General features: G+C 34.1%; 1 protein-coding gene across 5 annotated transcripts in view; it reads left to right on the top strand.

Moving 5' to 3' along the window:
* Nucleotides 1-4,773: 4,773 nt before the first annotated feature.
* LOC111711557 (monocarboxylate transporter 12) overlaps nt 4,774-20,502 on the top strand; it is a 31,488-nt gene continuing 15,759 nt past the window's right edge. For 4 of the 5 annotated variants that reach the window (XR_002767274.1, XR_002767273.1, XR_002767272.1 and 1 more), the window contains exons 1-3: nt 4,774-4,856; nt 6,747-6,838; nt 11,009-11,100. Coding sequence is in view for 2 of the 5 variants with exons in the window: in XM_023485943.1 (XP_023341711.1) it covers nt 6,754-6,838; nt 11,009-11,100 (177 nt within the window). In the remaining 3 variants the exon portion in view is untranslated. Of the gene's footprint in view, nt 4,857-6,746; nt 6,839-10,633; nt 10,725-11,008; nt 11,101-20,502 lie in introns of those variants that run through there. The other variant, XM_023485944.1, reaches the window with a different exon arrangement.

Below are 20,502 nucleotides of genomic sequence, written 5' to 3'. Positions count from 1 at the left end.
ATATCTAGTAATGTTCCTTAATCAATACTCATTTATCAAAATTGTAATATTGTTCCTAATTTTCATGCATTTAAGTATAACTAGTAATTTCTTTTTGTTCTTAAATTGCTAATAATCCTATTATTGTTCCTGTTCCTATTCCTGTGTCCGACCCACCTTAAATCCCTGTCCTAATCCTATATTTTTGTTCCTAATTTCTGAACAATCTTTTTATTGTTCCTAAATCCCTGTCCGAATCCTTTAATTTTGTTCCTAATTCCTGAACAATCTTTTAATTGTTCCTAAATTCCTGTCCTAATCCTTTATTTTTGTTCCTAATTCCTGAACAATCTTTTAATTGTTCCTAAATTCCTGTTCTAATCCTTTATTTTTGTTCCTAATTCCTGAACAATCTTTTAATTGTTCCTAAATTCCTGTTCTAATCCTTTAATTTTGTTCCTAAAATTTAAAAATCAGTTTTTTTAGTCTTTAGTCATTAATTTTGACTCTTTTTGAGTCTTTTAAGTAAAAAAAAAAAATGTTCGCCCGCGGCACGATTTTTGTTCCTAATTATTAATTTTTTTGTTCCTAAAAAATCTTGCCCCCCCTCCTTCAATTAAATCCTGAATCCGCCCCTGCGCTTATTTGTTATCAAATCATTGCTATATTATACCTACCTTTCTCATTTATTTTTTGTTTATTGTTCATTTTTTTATTTTGTGCAAGTAAACCCTTATGTTTATTTAATCATCGTTCTTTGATGAAAAGTTGCAATTCTTTAAAGACAATTTTTTTAAAGGGAATGTTTTTTATGCCATATGTAGGGCTGGGCACGTTCCAACTTTTTTTAACTCGTTCCATTCTAGAACGAGGGCCTTCAGCTAGATCGTTCCGTTTATGTCGAGATTATATTTTGACGGTTTCGGAAGCCTCTAAGTCTCTAACAATATTCATTTCGAATGAATTTACGGGGTTTAAAGAAAATGTTGTGTATTTTTTGCAAACGAATTTGTGAAATTCAGTAAAAAGTTTTGTAAGGAATGAGAATGACGTTTTTTTTTAAAAAAAAACGTTATATTTTTTAATCAGCGTCAATTCAATTAGTATAATTAAGTGGTATAAAAAATAAATATTCTCTCTCTAAGGTTAAAAAGTTATTTTCCACCCGCATTTGTACAATGTACATGTACAGTGGTAAAAATCTCAACTTTATCCATAGTTAAAAAGCAAGTACAGTGTAGAACTATCTCTAATGCAAAATATACATACAGGGGAAGAAAGTTCCAAACCGTGAACATGTCAGGTTTGGGCCAAAATAAGAATGTAAGGGTTTCCAGCAAAAGAAATTTTTCGCAAAAAATGCGAAAATTTTTGGTCGCATTTTGCAAACTGTTTTCGCAAAATTTCACATTTTTTCGCGACAATAAATGAAGCGAAATTTTGCGAATTTTTTTCTTGCAAAACTGTGAAATATGAAAATATTGTAGCGAAATGCGAAAATTTCGCGAAAATGTTTTATAGCTGCAGCAATTATAATTGCTCAAAAGAACTTGTAGAATTCTCTGCTCTGATTGCTCAATATTTGAAATTTTATTATGTCATATAAATAATTTCACTTCCTATCCTTTAATAAATGTTTGATGAAGAGAATTTGATTTCACTAGCTATCTTTTTAAGTTTCTATCTGTACGTCCACAATCCATACGTAATTTAATTCATCAATTGGGCTCCCAGATAAACCCCTCTTTAAAAAAGAGTCTTGCATTTTCAAAACTTAATCTTTTTTGAAGAATTTTCGCAAATTTTTTGCGAAAATTTTGCATTTGTTTTTAAAAGTTCTGTATTTTTTGCGACAATTTTTGTATAATTTATATTTTTTTCGCATTATTTTTTCGCGAAATTTTCGCATTATTTTATACGTGAAATTTTTTGCATTACTTTTTTCGCAAAATTTTTGCAAACATATTGAAGTAAATTTTCGCGAAAAAAGCAACAATTTTCTGTTTTAATGAGTGAACAAAACGCGAAAATAAAACCAAATGGTTGCAAAATTTTCGCGAAACGATTTTTCCTTTTCGCTGGAAACCCTAGTTATCTACTTCAACTCACTCAATTGTTTGTGTCTTTCAATTGAGAAAAAAACCGTCGGCCTACTTTTACGTAAAATAGTCAAGGCTACATCTTTAGACTCACAAATTAAAAACACTATAGTCTACAAAAATTGAGGAAATTCTTCTTTTTGAAAATAATTGATTTAATTTTGGTACAAATTCACATTTTGAGCACAACTGTTGGAAGAGGTTAGTATTTGAGACATTGAAGTTAGGGTTGTTAATCGTTTTTGAAAATGATCGTTTAACGATCGTTTTTTATTTCGTTTTTCGATCGTTTTCAAAAACGATCGTTTTTTTTAAAACAACTTGCCTTCCATTCAAATTCTGCTCAGAACAACTTTTCTGCTGAAATTAAGCAGGTTAAATCAAATAAAAATGTAATATTTTTCAAAAGGTTACTTTATTGTTTGATTACCAGGGTTTGCTTGTAAAAGAATATTATGTCCTGCCGCTGTTTAAACGTTACATAATTTGCTTCCATGCATTAATTTTCACATTTCTAATTTATTCTGCAACAACAGTTCAAATAATTTTCTTAACCTACATTTGATTTACAAAAGAACTAAACACTCTCCACAAGTTCTAATTTTAAATTATGAATTCTGTTAGATTACAGCCTACAGGTCATATGTTAAAAATATCAAAGGTTTACACTTTCAGATTGCAAAGGTATAGGAATTAGAAAATTAAAGTTTGTGGTATTAAGTGTTAAGTTCATTTTATATTCTAAATAATACACATTTTTGATGCAGTATTAAATCAGATATATTTTCCTTCAAACATATTTAATCTGTTATATCATTTATAAGATAATATGTTTGTATCACTGGTTGTCTGACTTAAAAGGTTACGGGCAACGCCGATTACTTAAGTAATTCAGCTTGCATCATATAGATAAATATAATAATTATGTGTCAGATTGTCAGTCTTAAACCATGATTTGTCTCCGCAAATTAAAAACACTTTTAACATTTTATATTTTTAATATTTAGATACATATAGTTATTTTCATCCATGTTTTTGGGCAAAACCATGGCCAAATAGATTCTTTTTTCCTTATGAGGATATATTTTTATTGTGATAAATAAATTGTCTGTTCCTTCATGTACAGAGCCCGAATTTTTTCATCCGTACTTTTTGCAAACATATGACGTCTCCACTTACTCACGTCGCCTGAATACGGAGGAATTAAGTACTGTCTAAATGGGATTTTCTACAACATCTAGTGTCCGACCATAAACTGCAACATCGCGCGTCTTTTATTTCTCATTTCATGCTATTATTCAATAAAGTTACCGAATATCCCTTTTGTTCTTTTATTTGTGTCAACAAGTGTACATGTAATAACTATTTGATTTGATTTGATTACTTATTTATATCTTTGATTGCTAATTTGTTTATTTCTTTGTTTTTCTTATTTTTCATTTTACTTTTTTATTATTTATTTTATTTGTTTATAATCAATAATTGATCATTTTATTTAAAAGACTTGAAGAATTTTTTCCGAATTAATTAAAATAAAAAGATATATGAAGAGCTTAGAATAAACTTTGTTTGTCTGTCTGTTTCTACAATATATGTCATGAAACGGCTGAACCAATCGGGCGGCCCAAACTTGTTGGAGCATCTCACATGACCCAGGGAAGGATTATGAATGGTTGAAATTTAAAAGTTTTGCCTGAAATTTTTTTTTTAAATCACCCAATTTTTACAGATAACTAGCTGCGAACATTTGTTCTTATTGGAGCCGGAGAATGATGAATAAAAAGTCGACTTAAGCCACAGTTAAACGCTGATTTGAAATTGAAATGTTGTTAACATGTTTCATCTTATTATTAATTATTCTTACATATTTGAGACCTAAGCCACAATTATTCCAAACCAATTTCTAAGTTGTAGTGGGAGGGGGGGGGGGGATCCAATATCAGCTGATAGAAAGATAGAACTGAATTGTGCAAGGGAAAAATGCTTTCTCAGTTGAGTTGAAACTTTGACACCAGATATAGAATCATGCAGTTACACATCTATCTGACATTTTGGAAATTGATTTGGCTTATTCTTATAATAGGAGGAGAAATAGAAACTGTTTTGTTAAGATTATTTTTTTCAATTGAGATGAGAGGCACGATTTAATATCTTATAGGGGTGGCCAGCTTACGATATTTGTTGGAAAGTTTTAGTGCTTGTCTTTCGATCTCAGAAATGAGTCCCCCCCCCCCCATCTAAAGCTAACCATGGATAAAAACATAAGCAACTAAGTTTTATTTATATCTATTGTCAGTACTCAAAAGTGTTGCTATATACAGGAATACCCACAAAGGATGAGACTGTATAAGGAAGATCTAATACTTATATGATGATCTCAAGGTTAAATTAAGTCTTACATTTGATTTGGAGGAAACTCGTTCACAATAACCCTGAGGCAGAAGCCCAATGCAAAGAGAATAGAATATATTATACTCCTTGCCCAGAGGAGTTACGCGCAGTCGGCGTAGAATTGCAAGACAGAGAGTGCTTGTTCTACGCCGACTGCGTGAAACTCTTTTGGGCTTCTGCCTCACGGTTATTGTGATCGAGTTTAATCCAAATCTTGAAAAGACGACATTTAGGGTCCAATCTGAAGTTTTAATTAATGGCTTAAAAAATAATTAACCGAAGAAAAAAAGTTTACTGCATTTTCAGGGAATCATGAATATATGGTAACAGACATTATAAATTCCGTACAGTGGTCTCTGAAGTCTCCATCTTTTGTGGGAAACCAAGGTAGTCATCTCTGTTTGGGTATCTGTTTTTTGTACAGATGTCCGATCATAACTCATGAACCACTTGACCGATTCGCCTAAAATTTTGATTGGGAAACTAAGTAGAATGTCGTTAGCTTGATTCTAAGTTGGGTGGGTCAGCTTATATTCCAGGGAAAGCTGGGTTCCCAAACTAGTTAATAATATAGTTCTCTCTCTTGTAAAATATACATTTAGGACTTTCCAGTCTTTCAATTGACTAGTTGTAAGAAAGTAGAATAAGTGGGAGAAGTTAGTACTTTTCCTGCAGGCCTGTTAAAAGATGTATAAACGTTTAAATTGATTTATATTGAACAGTCAATGCAAACATTTAATTATTTCAATTTTTACTACAAACTTAATTCAATTATTTCATTTTTCTAAAGACTGAATTCAATCATTTCATATCCACGGGCTTAAATTCAATTCTGTCGTGTCTTTCTAGCATTTAAGACTTAAATTTATTTTATTTATGTCTATCTTCTGACTTAATTCAATTATTTCATATCTAGCTTACAGACGTAATTTAATTTTTTCATGTCAATCGGCAGATTTAATTCAATTAAATTATTTTTCTAAAGACTTAAATTCAATTTTTTTCATGTCTATCTACTGACTTAATTCACTTATTTCATGTCTATCTACAGATTTAATTCAATTATTTCATGTCTATCTACGGACTTAATTCAATTATTTCATGTCTATCTACAGATTTATTTCAATTATTTTATGTCTATTTACGGACCTAAATTCAAATCTTTTATTTGTCTACCTACTATCTAAAGCTTAAATTTAATTTTTTCATGTCTATCTACAGATGTAATTCGATTATTTCATGTCTATCTAGTATCTACAAACTTAAATTTAATTTTTCATGTATTATCCATTTCATGTCTATGGATTTCATGTCTTTTTATACTGACTAATTCAATTACTACATGTCTGTCTACTTATCGTAAACGTACACTGCACTTATCGTAAAAGTGCAGACTTAATTAGTTGATCTATTTATAGTGACTTTAATAAAACAATTAGAAATTTATTTTTGCAATAATTTTAACCATATTCATTAGATTTTGTATAAAAATTAAAATGTCAATTATTCCAAATTAGTTTTTTAAATATAAACTAGGATAATTTTTTAAAAGTTAGTGTTAGTGTCCCAACCCACTATAAAACATCAAATATAGCAAATGTTATTTCCAATTTTTTTTTTAAGTTTCGGCTTGTGACCAGGGTTGACCCTTTTCAGCTCTAACGATATGATATTAATCAAAATAAATGATTACATAATCTGGAAAATATATAATTAAAGCAACTATCTCTATAGTCTATATATCTGCAATTAAATGTTTACAAATGTAAATCTTTCACAATTGACATGCTAGGACTTCATGTACGTTATTTTTTTTAGTAGAATTATAAATCTTAAAAATGCATCTGTTATATACACAGATAGGGTTTCAAAACAAAACTTATCAGTTTCTCTAATTTTGGGCAATAATTCAAGTTTTGCATGCTTAAAAGTACTGTTGACGGTAGTTTAAGTGACTTTTAATTTTTATTTTTCATATGCCGATTCACAACAGTACCTTAATACTCTTTATGGAATCAGCAATGAGGAAGATATCGTCGTTTTCATTTCTTAAAAATATTTGATCTCTATTAACTTCCTTCGGTCTTCTCTGCTGCAAAAATCCAACAACTATAAGAGATGAAAATTATCAATTTGTAAAGGGAAAAAAACAGTGCAATAATTCTAGCATTTTTGCTCAGACATAGTAATAAAAGGTGCCATTGTAAATCGTACATGCAATTTTTTAAAAGATCTATTAAAAAACAACTTATTAAATCTCTCTTTATAATTTTCCAGATTTAGAATGGGGTCTGGAAGGAAAAAAGAGGATGAAAGGGAAGGGTTTAGAATGGTTCCAAATCATGATGATGAAGAGAATATAGAAAAAGGTAGGAAAATGGGGGAAAACCCAAGAATTTATGAAACAAAATAAAATAAATTTAATTCATATTAGGTTATTTGTAGAGCTAGGCAGACCATTTTAAAGTGCACGACTTTTCCCGTACCATTCACCTGATATTTAGACCCGGCACGACCTCAATTCCCTTAATAGACGGCATACCAAACTAAATCAGAGAAGGATGGCCTTCAACATTCTTTGGTCATTCGAGTCACATTTTTTCCTAAAATATAACTCATCTGAGCCATTTCCAACAATCAAATTTCTTGTAAAGTTCGTTTTTAAAAACTATAGAGTCATCATAGGATCCGGATTGTAACCCTGTTCAAGACATCTCGTTCGAAAGAATGTGGCTCGGATGTAGAATTGATGTGGCTCGAATTCCTGCCCTTGATGCATCGTTGTGAATAGTTGATGATGATGTTTTCATTTATGAAATGCGCAAAGTGCTGTTTAGGGATGAGCACAAGAACGTTTGCCTTCATGCAAAAGAAATCAAAACCGATTTCTATCGTAATTAGATTTATTTTCCTCATTCCTCATCACATGAAACGAAACCTACATCGACTAGATCAAGGTACTAATGCAAGGAAAGTTAATTGCGGTCACGTTTACTCTGCGTACATATTGAAATCGGTTCTCTCTAGTCGGAATTTGTAAACAAGAATAGATGCATCAGTGTTCGTCTGGTATCCGAGGAGGTTAAAAGCATTATATTTTGAAAATTTTGATAATTCACATAATAGTTTCCTATGACCTGAATACTTCATAGATTATTTTTGTGAAAATGGATTCCATGTCAGGCTGTGACATCCGTCTTGTGTTTACTTTTCCGCCCAAAGACAGTACACTGCAGTACAAAAAATACGTTTACCTCTGAAATAATTTTCCTTGCATTAGTACCTTGGACTAGATAGACATCTCTATTATCTTTGGTTTATACTAATGTGAAAGAGTACAAAGTTCATGTGCACAATCTGTACATAAGTACATAAATAAGGTTCAGATACTTCCAAATCAATAATAGTGAAATTAACAAGACTGAAATGTATATTTTTGGTTATGATTCAAAGGGAATCGTTGTTAATCCGTGATGATTAAGATAAAAATGATTTATTTTAGTGCATACTGTTCTTTTTTTGGAGGGGGGGGGGGGGTAACGGTGACAAATAAATATCTGTAATAGCTTCTATGATGAAAGTTTTTAGAAGCTTATAATGTCAAAAAATCCCTGAAATTTGAATTTAATCATAGATCAATATTTTAAATATTTCTGTGGACACCTTATATTCTTCTTATCTTACAGTTTATCAGTATAATTTAACATGTATTAACCCTAGTTGTCTGGATTATACTAGTTTAAGTGAGTAAGGGTGGGCAGAGGGAGCTTGAGGGTTAATAGAGATTACAGCATTAGAAGAGAAGCGTGTTATAGACATTAATTTTTAATTAACTTTTTACTTAAATCTATTTACTAAATCAAAATTCAATGTTTTTTTATAAAATTTCTTTGTATCCGCGTTCCTGGATTTTCCAAAATGTTGTATGTCTCTTCTGACACGAGAGCATTTAAATACCCTGACTTTTGTAACCAAATTTACTCTAAAGTGGTAAAAAAACGGTAGAGCACATTTCAAAAAGCAAAAGCAGCGTAATCTTGCACTTTGCAGTCTTTTCATTTGAAATGTGTTCTTATTACACTAGAAGATATCGTTAAGTTTTCTTTGGGACACCCTTTACTTAGAGTGAAATCCGCATGATTTGAGAAATTAAAGATTGAATCGAATCTTGAATGAGTTCAGTATTAAAGAAACCGGGCCTATGTGACATATTTAGATCTGAATATTCGATATGGATAAATATACAATAAAACTTTTATCATACTAATTATTGCATTTTTAAATTAATCTACTTGTGAGTGTTCGCCAAAATTATCAAGATTAAACATAATTTGATTAGCAGGCTCTCTGCTGTTCCAGTTGGATCGCTTTACGTACGAGGGTGCTAGAGCGTCGGGAAACCCGTTGGTCGCAGGGTGCAATTTAAACTGCCTGTATTGATAATCCTACAATATACCATCCTCGCTTAAGCTGGACGAGATGCAATTCGCTTTTTGGTCTATAATACAACAATCTTTTCACCTTAGATCATTGGTTAAACCTGAGATTTATAAGTAAACCTGAGATCCTATAATAGTACTGAGATCTTTGAGTAAACCTGAGATCCTTGAGTAAACATGAGATCCTTGAATAAAACTGAGATCCTTGAGTAAACCTGAGATCCTTAAGTAAAACCTGAGATCCTTGAATACACCTGAGATCCTTAAGTAAACCTGAGATCCTTAAGTAAACCTTAGATCCTCGAGTAAAACCTGAGATCCTTGAATAAACCTGTGATCCTTGAGTAAACCTGAGATCCTTGAATAAACCCGAGATCCTTGAGTAAACCTTAGATCATTGAGTAAACATGAGATCCTTTAATAAACCTGAGATCCTTTAGTAAACCTGACATACTTTAATAAATCTGAAATCATTGAGTAAACCTGAGATCCTTTAATAAACCTAAGATCCTTCAGTAAACCTGAGATACTTTAATAAATCTGAGATCATTGAGTAAACCTGAGATCCTTGAGTAAACCTGAGATCCTTAAATGAACCTTAAACCTAAGACCCTTGAGTAAACCTGAGATCCTTAAGTAAACCTGAGATCCTTGAATAAAACTGAGATCCTTGAGTAAACCTGAGATCCTTAAGTAAAACCTGAGATCCTTGAGTCAACCTGGGATCCTTAAGTAAAACCTGAGATCCTTGAATACACCTGAGATCCTTAAGTAAACCTGAGATCCTTAAGTAAACCTGAGATCCTTGAGTAAAACCTGAGATCCTTGAATAAACCTGTGATCCTTGAGTAAACCTGAGATCCTTGAATAAACCCGAGATCCTTGAGTAAACCTGAGATCATTGAGTAAACCTTAGATCCTTTAATAAACCTGAGATCCTTTAGTAAACCTGAGATTCTTTAATAAATCTGAGATCATTGAGTAAACCTGAGATCCTTAAGTAAACCTGAGATCCTTGAGTAAAACCTGAGATCCTTGAATAAACCTGAGATCCTTGAGGAAACCTAAGATCCTTATATGAACCTGAGATCCTGGAGTAATAGATTAAAATAACAAATGAATTGGGATGCAAATTATAGATAAAAGTAAAGCACAATTGTTTATCTTTTTCATTGAGTATGTGTAGACTGTAGAGAGATAAATTACAGTTTTGAACCAAGGAAGGTTTATTCAGGCATTATTCTCATTATATTCTTCCCCTGTACAATAATATGATTAATTGAATAGTCTGGAGAGCAAATATTCATCAAGGGAATACTCCCGGACCCCCTCCCGCCCCTCCTCTTTTATATTTTACGAACCCTAACAGTTCCTATCTCAGAACTCACGGACCCCCTCCCGGCTTCCTCTTTTACATTTTACGAACCCTAACAGTTCCTATCTCAGAACTCACCGACCCCCTCCCACCCCTCCTCTTTAATATTTTACGAACCCTAACAGTTCCTATCTCAGTACTCACGGACCCCCTCCCGGCCCTCCTCTTTTATATTTTACGAACCCAAACAGTTCCTATCTCAGGCCTAACTTCTCATACAATTACAATGAAAGGGTTTCCGATAGTGCTCCAATGATAAAGGTTTCTTCTCTACATTAACATGAAAATTATATAAATTTAATTCCAAAACCAATATAACTGCTCCCTGTTAAATATTTTTTTTCAGACTTTTATCTTTATTTTTTCGGATCAAACTTGAAAATTTAATGCTGGGACATTTTTTGTGAAAATTTAGAAAAATGGACACGGAACATCTAATAGGTATAGAAGAATGCAGATAATTTTCTGAAAATAAAGGGTTTGTGAGTTCAAATAAGTTCAAAATTTTTTATTAAATTCTTCGTATTGTTTCTTCCAATTTTTGTGTAACTTCTGGGTAAATAAAAGAAATATATTAGTAAATTTAACTAACCTTATGGTCTGGATAGATAGAGAAAAATGGAAGATTTTCATCCGATTTTAACAGTAAAATAGTTTTAATTTCCGGAATGTTATTATTATAATCAGGAAAAACATTAAAAAACTGCAAGAACATCTTATTTTAGGTGATGTTGATTTGGTTAAATATGATCCTTATGCGCCCCCAGATGGAGGCTGGGGCTGGGTTGTTATGATTGCCAGTTTTATTTGTAATCTGGTAAGTTTTATCTGTGATTTTGTGAACATTATCTGTAATCTGGTAAGTTTTATCTGTAATCTGGTAAGTTTTATCTGTAATTTAGTAAGTTATATCTGTAATCTGGTAAGTTTTATCTGTAATTTAGTAAGTTATATCTGTAATCTGGTAAGTGTTATCTGTCATCTGGTAAGTTTTATCTGTAATCTGGTAAGTTTTATCTGTATTCTGGTAAGTTTTATCTGTATTCTGGTAAGTTTTATCTGTAATATGGTAAGTTTTATCTGTAATCTGGTAAGCTTTATCTGCAATCTGGTAAGTTTTATCTGTAATCTGATAAGAGTTATCTGTAATCTGGTAAGTTTTATTTGTAATCTGGTGAGCTTTATCTGTAATCTGGTAAGTTTTATCTGTATTCTGGTAAGTTTTATCTGTAATATGGTAAGTTTTATCTGTAATCTGGTGAACACGACTGACCTGGAAGCTGTCCTGCTGAAGAGTAGAGCGGCGGGAGGACAAGGAGAGGAAGAGGATAGTAAGCTTCTCGCCGCCTAGACCAAAGTCAAAGGAGAAGAGAATACTTACAAGGGTTGTTGCCTAAGTGTGGTAAATAGTTGTAAAGTGTGGCGAGTAGTTTATGGGAGATAAATAGGTCCAGGTAGGAAAGTAGGAGTAAAGAAAGGTAGGTAGGTGATAAGAAGAGGGGGAAGTTTAAACCGCCTAAAGTATAAAGCCTAAAGGGGGTAAAAGTCAAAGTAGGAGAAATAAAGAAGAAGTGGTTGGAAAGAAAGAAAGGAGTGGGGGGGCGGGATATTTATCCGAAGTGAAGCGGTAGGGAGGACTGGAGGAAGGAGACTGAGCTAGGGATGACGTGTAGTTTATATGGCGTGTGAGGAAGTGGGTAGCGCCGCGTAGCGGGAGAAACTACAGTACAAGGAAGAGTAGCAGGGACTCTCCCAAATGTCGTCGTCCTCACTCAGTTTAACCCTCAGACATTCTGTCTGACGCCTAAACAAGCATGAACACGACTGACCTGGAAGCTGTCCTGCTGAAGAGTAGAGCGGCGGGAGGACAAGGAGAGGAAGAGGATAGTAAGCTTCTCGCCGCCTAGACCAAAGTCAAAGGAGAAGAGAATACTTACAAGGGTTGTTGCCTAAGTGTGGTNACAGATTCTGTTGGTTGGGAATTTTGATTTGGCAGCTGCAATGTGCACCACTACTTTGGCCACTCTGTCGAAAATACCCGCACTGCTAGTGCAACCGAAAATAAGGCAAAGTTCTTTAAATGCCATGCCCAACCAAGTGAACCATTGAAGGTCTGTGTCTTCCGGTCTCACAGCTATGTGTTTGTAGGCGTCAGCCCAGTCGATCTTGCACATTTTAGCGTTTTTCCCGGCTAGGTGAAGAGCTCTGAGCCACTTTGTTGTGGAGGACATAATGGTTGGAAAGTCGTCTTTGTTAATGCCCTCGTTGACGCAGTTGCCGATAGGAGAACTTAAGTTTAGAATGATGCGCACGGCTCCTGTAGGTTTTAGTTTGGTCATCATGCCATTTATCTTTGCGCTGGCAGGGACATGTGTTAATGGAACGGGACCGTAAGCAAATTTTTTCGTCGTCCAGTCAGCAATGGCGTCTGTCACATGTTCCGCAAATTCGAACGCACTAGGGGCATTAGTTGAGAAAGAAGGGAGTCTGGAGGAGCCGTTGCAACCCAAGTTGGCGCCGTGCAGCAGGTCATTGTGAATTGTATTGAGCAAGGTTAAGTCGACGAATTTTGTTTCTAGGGCCATTTGTTTCAATAGATGTGGGTTCACCATTGATTTCGAGGGTTGCACTAGGTTAGTTGGGAAATTGTTCCAGAACTCGGAGGGAGCTGGTTTTCTGTAGTTTTTAAGTATTGGTAGAGTGTGTTTTGGCTTGAAGATTTTTGCAGGAGGTAGAGGAGGGATATCTTCTGAAGATAGCCTTTGGTGTAGTAATTTAAGACTAAGCATAAGATCCATGGTGCGACGACTGATTTCTAAACAATGGTATAGGTAATTAATAAGTTTTGGTTGGTGTTAAAATAACAATTATATAAATTGTGGGGAACTTAGGTTGTTGTATTTCTTTGTGTTTACTAAAATCGATCATTGCTATACGGGGCTTTGTAGCGCGCGACAAAGTTTGTTGTAAATGTCGTCTTCGTAAAAAATGTATCTAGATTTATGTTTCCAAATACCGGGTGTCCCATAAAACATGACAATTGGTAAATAGTTTGGAAAATTTCCCCGCATAATTTTTAAGTCGTTTGATACTATGATCAACAAGAAATTAATATGGAAGTCATTTAAATCGACATTATTTGCAATGAAAAAGATAATGACGGACGAGTTTTCTTTAAATTTAAGTGGAAATAACGATGAACTAATATTACTTGTTAATTATTGATAGACGTAGTACTAACTAGATTAAGTTAAATTTGATTCCCCGTAATTAAATTTACTAGAAAGTTTTTGGTAAAATGACGTATTTGTTGTTTGGCGCTTTCATGTAAATCCCCTTTGGTTACATTTATTTAGGCAAAAAGAACATGGGTTATAATAATCATTGAATGTCGTCATCATATATCAATGTATCAGACCCGGCCTAATCCACATGCACTATAACAGAAGTTAATGTTTTGTTAAAATGTAAGTCTCTAACTGTGTTTTCCTGAACCATTATGATACCAATCCAAGCAAGTGTAATTATATCAAGATTTTTATAAACATGAATTTAAAATAGACCTGTATAAAAAACGTTTATCAAAATATTTAGGTATATTTAGAGAGAGATGAAGTGTTCACTAAATTTAAGATCTCGATTATTCCAAGTACATAATTTTGATTGCAATAATGTGATAAAAATTTAAAGACAAGATGTTCAATGGTTCAATCATTTAAAACTGCCATTATTGACTGAGAACGTTCCAAATTACTATCAATTTACTTAATTTAAATGTTCGTGACATTTTCAAACATGAAATTAAAATGTTCAATAAAGTGTTATGTATTTGATCACGAGTGTGGTCTAAGAAGCAACAAAAATTGCATGCATGATTGTGAAAGATGAAAATAAGTTTACGAACAGATAAGATAAAAACGTTTTGTATCTAGATTTATGTTTCCAAATACCGGGTGTCCCATAAAACATGACAATTGGTAAATAGTTTGGAAAATTTTTCCACATAATTTGTAAGTTGTTTGATACTATGATCAACAAGAAATTAATATGGAAGTCATTTAAATCAACATTATTTGCAATGAAAAAGATAATGAAGGAAGAGTTTTCTATATATTTAAGTGGAAATAACGATGAACTAATATTACATGTTAATTATTGATAGACGTAGTACTAACTAGATTAACTTAAATTTGATTCCCCGTAATTAAATTTACCAGAAAGTTTTTGGTAAAATGACGCATTTGTTGTTTGGCGCTTTCATGTAAATCCCCTTTGGTTACATTTATCTAGGCAAAAAGAACATGGGTTATAATAATCATTGAATGTCGTCATCATATATCAATGTATCAGACCCAGCCTAATCCACATGCACTATAACAGAAGTTAATGTTTTGTTAAAATGTAAGTCTCTAACTGTGTTTTCCTGAACCATTATGATACCAATCCAAGCAAGTGTAATTATATCAAGATTTTTATAAACATGAATTTAAAATAGAGCTGTATAAAAAACGTTTATCAAAATATTTAGGTATATTTAGAGAGAGATGAAGTGTTCACTAAATTTAAGATCTCGATTATTCCAAGTACATAATTTTGATTGCAATAATGTGATAAAAATTTAAAGACAAGATGTTTTTTTTTTTTTTAAAGGAAGATAGATAGCAAATGGTTCAATCATTTAAAACTGCCATTATTGACTGAGAACGTTCCAAATTACTATCAATTTACTTAATTTAAATGTTCGTGACATTTTCAAACATGAAATTAAAATGTTCAATAAAGTGTTATGTATTTGATCACGAGTGTGGTCTAAGAAGCAACAAAAATTGCATGCATGATTGTGAAAGATGAAAATAAGTTTACGAACAGATAAGATAAAAACGTTTATTGAATTATGAGCTGATCATCTGTATATAAGCATAAACATATAATGAAAAAATTAAATACAAAGCGCATATATTAAGAATTGTTAAGAAAAATGAAAACATGATATATGAAAAATTTACAAAAATTAGGTTGAACTTAAAATATTAATAGGTAAGAAAAAATTTCCAATAAAACCATTACTATTGACTGTTATTAAATTTAAAAGATTATATCCGCTATAAATTAGGAAGGAAAATAGTGCTCGATTCTGGCCACAAATAACTAAAATTAATAAAGAACTTTAACAGATAAACCCAGTTAGTGTTTGACTCTGGGGTGGCGAGCTAGGCAGTAGGCATTCTTGGTGGGATCCCACTTGTTGCATTGGTGAACGTATTCCTTGTTCCTGGTGTCTTTACAACCGACTGGGGAACCTGCGTTCCTGCAGGAACCATTGTTAAAGTTGAAGCAAATTGGGTGACCACCGATCAGCACGACTTTGTTCCTGTTAGATTGACCAAGGCTAGCGGAAGGAGTGAAAGTTGAGCTCGGCCCTTGCTTGTATTTAGGTTTAACAATGTCTAACCTGGGAGTTCGGCCAGTTGGTACGGAGTTCGAAAGACCTGCCGCAGTTAAGACGTTCTTGAGGGCGTCCTCCTGCTCTTGAAAAGACATGATAACCTCTTTCCTGCCGGCCCTGGGGGCGTTCTCTCTGAGCACTGTGTTGAAGAAAGTTGCAACTAGGTTGACCCGCTCAGTCAGAGTAGCAGCACAGCTGAAGTAGTTATATTTGTTAACCAGACGTTGTAAAATTAACCCAGTTTGGTCATATGGCCACAGATGGAGCAGGATGACAGAGTAGTTCAACAGAGCATCCGATACCTGGGAAAGGCTGGACGGAGATTCCCAGCAATAGTCCAGAGAAGAATAAATCCCGCTTTCATCTCTTTTTTCAACCTTTTGAATGGGCTTGGAACCGACATTGATGTTGCCAGCGTGAAACATCTTAAAGGTGAGGATCTTGGTTCTGTCATGCATGGCTTGGATAGTTTTCAAAGTCACCTTGTTGTGAGAGCCACTGAACTGAAGTGGCAGACTTTTGAACTGATGAGACCTGATCCTGGGAACTTTTTTGTACCAAGACTTGATGTCGCCCAACGGGTATCGCTCAAAACGAGCTGGGTGTAGCTTTTTAAACCCATTGTCTTTGTCTGCTTTAAATTTCTTTGACCGGGGTTTCTTGTCACGAGAGAAACTGGCGGAGAGGTCGCCCTCTACAGACTTCAAGTTATCTTGTTCGAATTTGGCAATACTTAACAACTGTTCCATAGGCATGGAATTGAATTTTGCCTTGTTTTGGAGTCCGGCGGGTCTCTTCTCAACAGGCCAAACAGAGTGTAAGAGAGACCAATTGCTCCCTTCGTCGTCTTCGTCGGAACTGTTAGAGCTAGAAGAGGATGTTGATGAGTCGCTGGAGGATGAGGAGGATGATCTGTTCTTCCTCTTTTTCTTTTTGTGTTTGCTTGACTTAGACTTACTGGACTTCCTGGAACTCCTGATATGGATTTAGGATTAATTATTTGAAAAGTTTAAAATTCTACAGTCAATTTAGTCGTAATGTTCTTATTGAGAATTTTAGGGTTAATCAGGTGTTGTAAAACAGAAATTCCCCTTTCAAAAGGTTTAAAAAACTATTTTAGTTAAAGATAAATTTTTTGTCTTGTTATGTAACTGAGATTTATTTAATATAGATGTGTATTGTAAAGCAGAAATTTCCCTTTCAAAAGGTTTAAAAAACTATTTTAGTGAAAGATAAATCTATAGTTTTGTTGTGTAACTGAGATTTATTTAATATAGATGTGTATTGTAAAGCAGAAATTTCCCTTTCAAAAGGTTTAAAACCTATTTTAGTTAAAAATAAATCTATAGTTTTGTTATGTAACGAAAAGCAACTGAGATTTATTTAATATAGCTGTGTAGAAATGAGCAATACCTCTTGTTTGTTTGTGACTGGGTTCCTAGTGATGCCGATGTAAGGATTGCATCATGGGTGATTGCTTGACCGGCGTTAGAAAAGACCGGCTGTGAGTTGCCAGGACCTCGCAGGGTGTTAGCATTTTGCGAGAAAGTTGGAGCAGCTATGCTGCTCAGTGCACTGGTTGGTTGTAAACCCGTTTGTTGTCTGGTCACATTGGGTAGGGGCCTGACTAGCCTGCCTAAATAGGTTAGTATTAGCAAGGGTTAAAAACCATGGAAATTATGGTTCTCAAGTAGAGGGAAAAATTAAAAAATTTGTAAAGTTTAAAACCCTAAGAATCTGCGATTACTTGTGATTACTAGTGAAAAAATATTCTCGAGTAATTACCGAGCTCATTGGCGAGTTGCGTGCGCAGGTTAGCTGGGTCTAGACCGTCCGTTGAGAGCACGGTGGCTTCATTGGAGTCGCTGTCATCATGTGAAGATGCTGAAAAAATATACTAATATAGTCAAATAGTTATGAAAAAATTCAACAATGAGCAAGAAAAAGAAAGATAAATGATAGATGAGGCTAAGCTCTGGTTGTCAGTGCAGTGAGAGAAAGATGCACAAGAGAAAAGGCCAGCAGGTCCATATTTAGTGGTGCCCTTTGTCGTCATTGGCACAAAGGGAACTAAAGAAAAAGTATTTCAAAATGAGGCTTTTTAATGAGGACTGATTGTTTGAGTTAAAATGAAGAAACGTGGCTCAGGATTAATGAAAACCTAATCAGAGTCCTCTTGGATAAGAAAGATAAATTTCCCCTATTGGGACAAGAAAAGAAAAATTATTTCTAAACAAAAACTCCTCAGGAGCAAACTATGTCCTCTAAGGACAAGAGTCGTGTCCTCTTGGGATAAAAGTTGTATCTCTTGGTGATAAAAATTTGTTTTCCCTATTGGGACAAAAGTTGTGTCCTCTTGGGACAAGAGTTGTGTCTTCCCAGGACAAGAGTTGCGTCCTCTTGGGACAAGAGTTGTGTCCTCTTGGGACAAGAGTTGTGTCCTCTTGGGACAAGAGTTAAGTCCTCTTGGGACAAGAGTTGTGTCCTCTTAGGACGAGAGTTAAGTCCTCTTGGGACAAGAGTTGCGTCCTCTAGGGACAAAAAGTGAGTCCTCTTGGGACCAGGTTAAAAATAAACTTCATTACAGGAAATACAATCATTACGGGAAAATATGCAAGCTTTCAAAAGATGATTTAGTTATAAAATATGAAAAAAGAAAAATCAACTTAGATAAATTAAACCATTGACTAGGAGCGTGAGAAATCTGGGCCATAATATATAATTGTTGCATTAAAGCAAAATCGAATAATTAAATTTACAAACAGTTTAAATTGTGAACTGTAAATAAAAGTAATTTAAACTAAAAATTATTAAATTGTATACTGTAGGAGAATGTAGATTTTAAAATGAAAGTACTAAAATATTTGAATAGACAAATAAATCTAACTGTACATTGCAAAGAAAGTTAAAAATAAACTAAAGAATTAATAAATTGCACACTGTAGGAGATAAAGATTTAAATAAAAGTACTAAAAGAGATTGTGAATTGCAACTTTGAGAGAACATACTCATATTAAAATTATTAAATTGTAACAGAAAGAGCAACTATTTGCAAAAGCATTGTAAATAAAAGACAAGCGTACTTCGAGTTTAGATTGAAAATGAAAAAATGATCAAGAAGCTAAGAAAAAAGAAAAAACGTGAAAAATAAACCAACCTTGAGTTGGTTGAGCAACTGTGGGCAACTCAGCAATCGGAGGCCAGAGGAGAGGAGGCAACTTAGAGGCCAATAAAGCAACTCCGGAGTTGCCTATCTCTTGTAGTCTGAGCAGGAAACCAGCGTAATTAGCTTTTGCTTCTGGGAGACAGGCCGAGCGCAGAAGTTCTGACAGGGCAAACCTGAGCCTGTATCCCAGAGGAAGACCAGGAGCCTCGGACCAATCCGAGCCCGGAAAGATTGCACAGACTAGAGGGAAACCCCAGGACCTTTGTATCGGAGAGAGGGTTGGTATAGGAGCCAGAGGGATCTCCACGTCGGTGAGTCTGATTCCGGGAAATCTGGTGTCCTGGTAGGTAGGGTAAGCGGCGAGAGATGCTAGACTGCAGGGAAAGATCATGATGACGATCTTGGCAAAGGAGTCTGTAGTAGGGTGGGCGTAAGCTCGTAGACAGAATTCTGAGATGTTGGCTGCTTCAAAGTCGTCCTCCGAAATAGTAGTAGCACCCTGAGTGAACGAAAAGATTAGTTCTGAGGAGCAAACGTAGTTCGAGACTAACGAACCTTCCGGGAAGGAGAAAACCGTGAGGTTTCCCAGGGACAAAGTTAGAGAGGTCGCGGTTGTTGTTGGCCAAAAGCTGGAGACGTTGAAGATTTTGTCTGCCCAGAGTTCGCCCAGCAAGTGAAAGGTAGTGTTTTCGACTCGTTCGTTATCCGCAGAGAGGGAGGCCGACAGGCAGCCGACTGCTCCACCGTTCCAATTTACATCTGGGAGGAGGACACGAGCGAAGTCGTCGGTAGACTCAACAGAAAGGGAGAAAAGGTCCTCAGGGCTAAGGTCACTGGGGTCAGCAAAGGCTGAGCTCCTAATCAGGGTGCGTCTTGGCATCGCTGAAAAAATCAATAGTTAGGATAAGACTTAATCAAATTAAGGGAGAGACAAAATTAAGTAAATGAACAAAAATGAAAATTGTTGAACTCCAAAAGCTAGAGAAAAGAAGTTATGTGGGAAAGATACATGAATTTTATAGTTAAAATAAGGCTAAGCAGAGTTAAGTTGTTAGCTTGGAAAATTTTAATTAATTTCAAAGATTTAAAATCTGGAATCATAAAATAAAAAAGAAAAAATAAATGAGAATTGTTAGATTCCGAAAGTATGAGTAAAAAAAAAACAAAAGTTTATGTGAAAGAGAAACATAATTCCTGCAGTTATAACAAAAAAAAGAGTCAAGTTAAGTTGTTAAAATTATTGAAAGAAAAGGTTGTGAAAAGGTGAGACAATTAAAATTAAATTCAAAGATTTAAAATCTGGAAGCATAAATACAAAAGGAAATAAATGAGAATTGTTTTATTCCGAAAGTATGAGTAAAAAGAAAATAAAAGTTTATGTAAAAGAGAAACATAATTCCTGTAGTTATAACAAAAAAGAGTCAAGTTAAGTTGTTAAAATTATCGAAAGAAAAGGTTGTGAAAAGGTGAGACAATTAAAATTAAAAATGAAGAAATTAAAAAAACTGCATATATAAATTGGAGAGCTAAAAGATCGTCGAAACAAGTGTGGAAAAAATTTACCTAAAGGGTTGACGATAACTTTAGCAAAAGATGAGGAAAAAACT

Source organism: Eurytemora carolleeae, unplaced genomic scaffold, assembly GCF_000591075.1.
Source record: "Eurytemora carolleeae unplaced genomic scaffold, Eaff_2.0 scaffold1165, whole genome shotgun sequence".
In the NCBI taxonomy this organism is placed as follows: domain Eukaryota; kingdom Metazoa; phylum Arthropoda; class Copepoda; order Calanoida; family Temoridae; genus Eurytemora; species Eurytemora carolleeae.
This window is presented reverse-complemented; position numbering and strand designations above follow the sequence as displayed.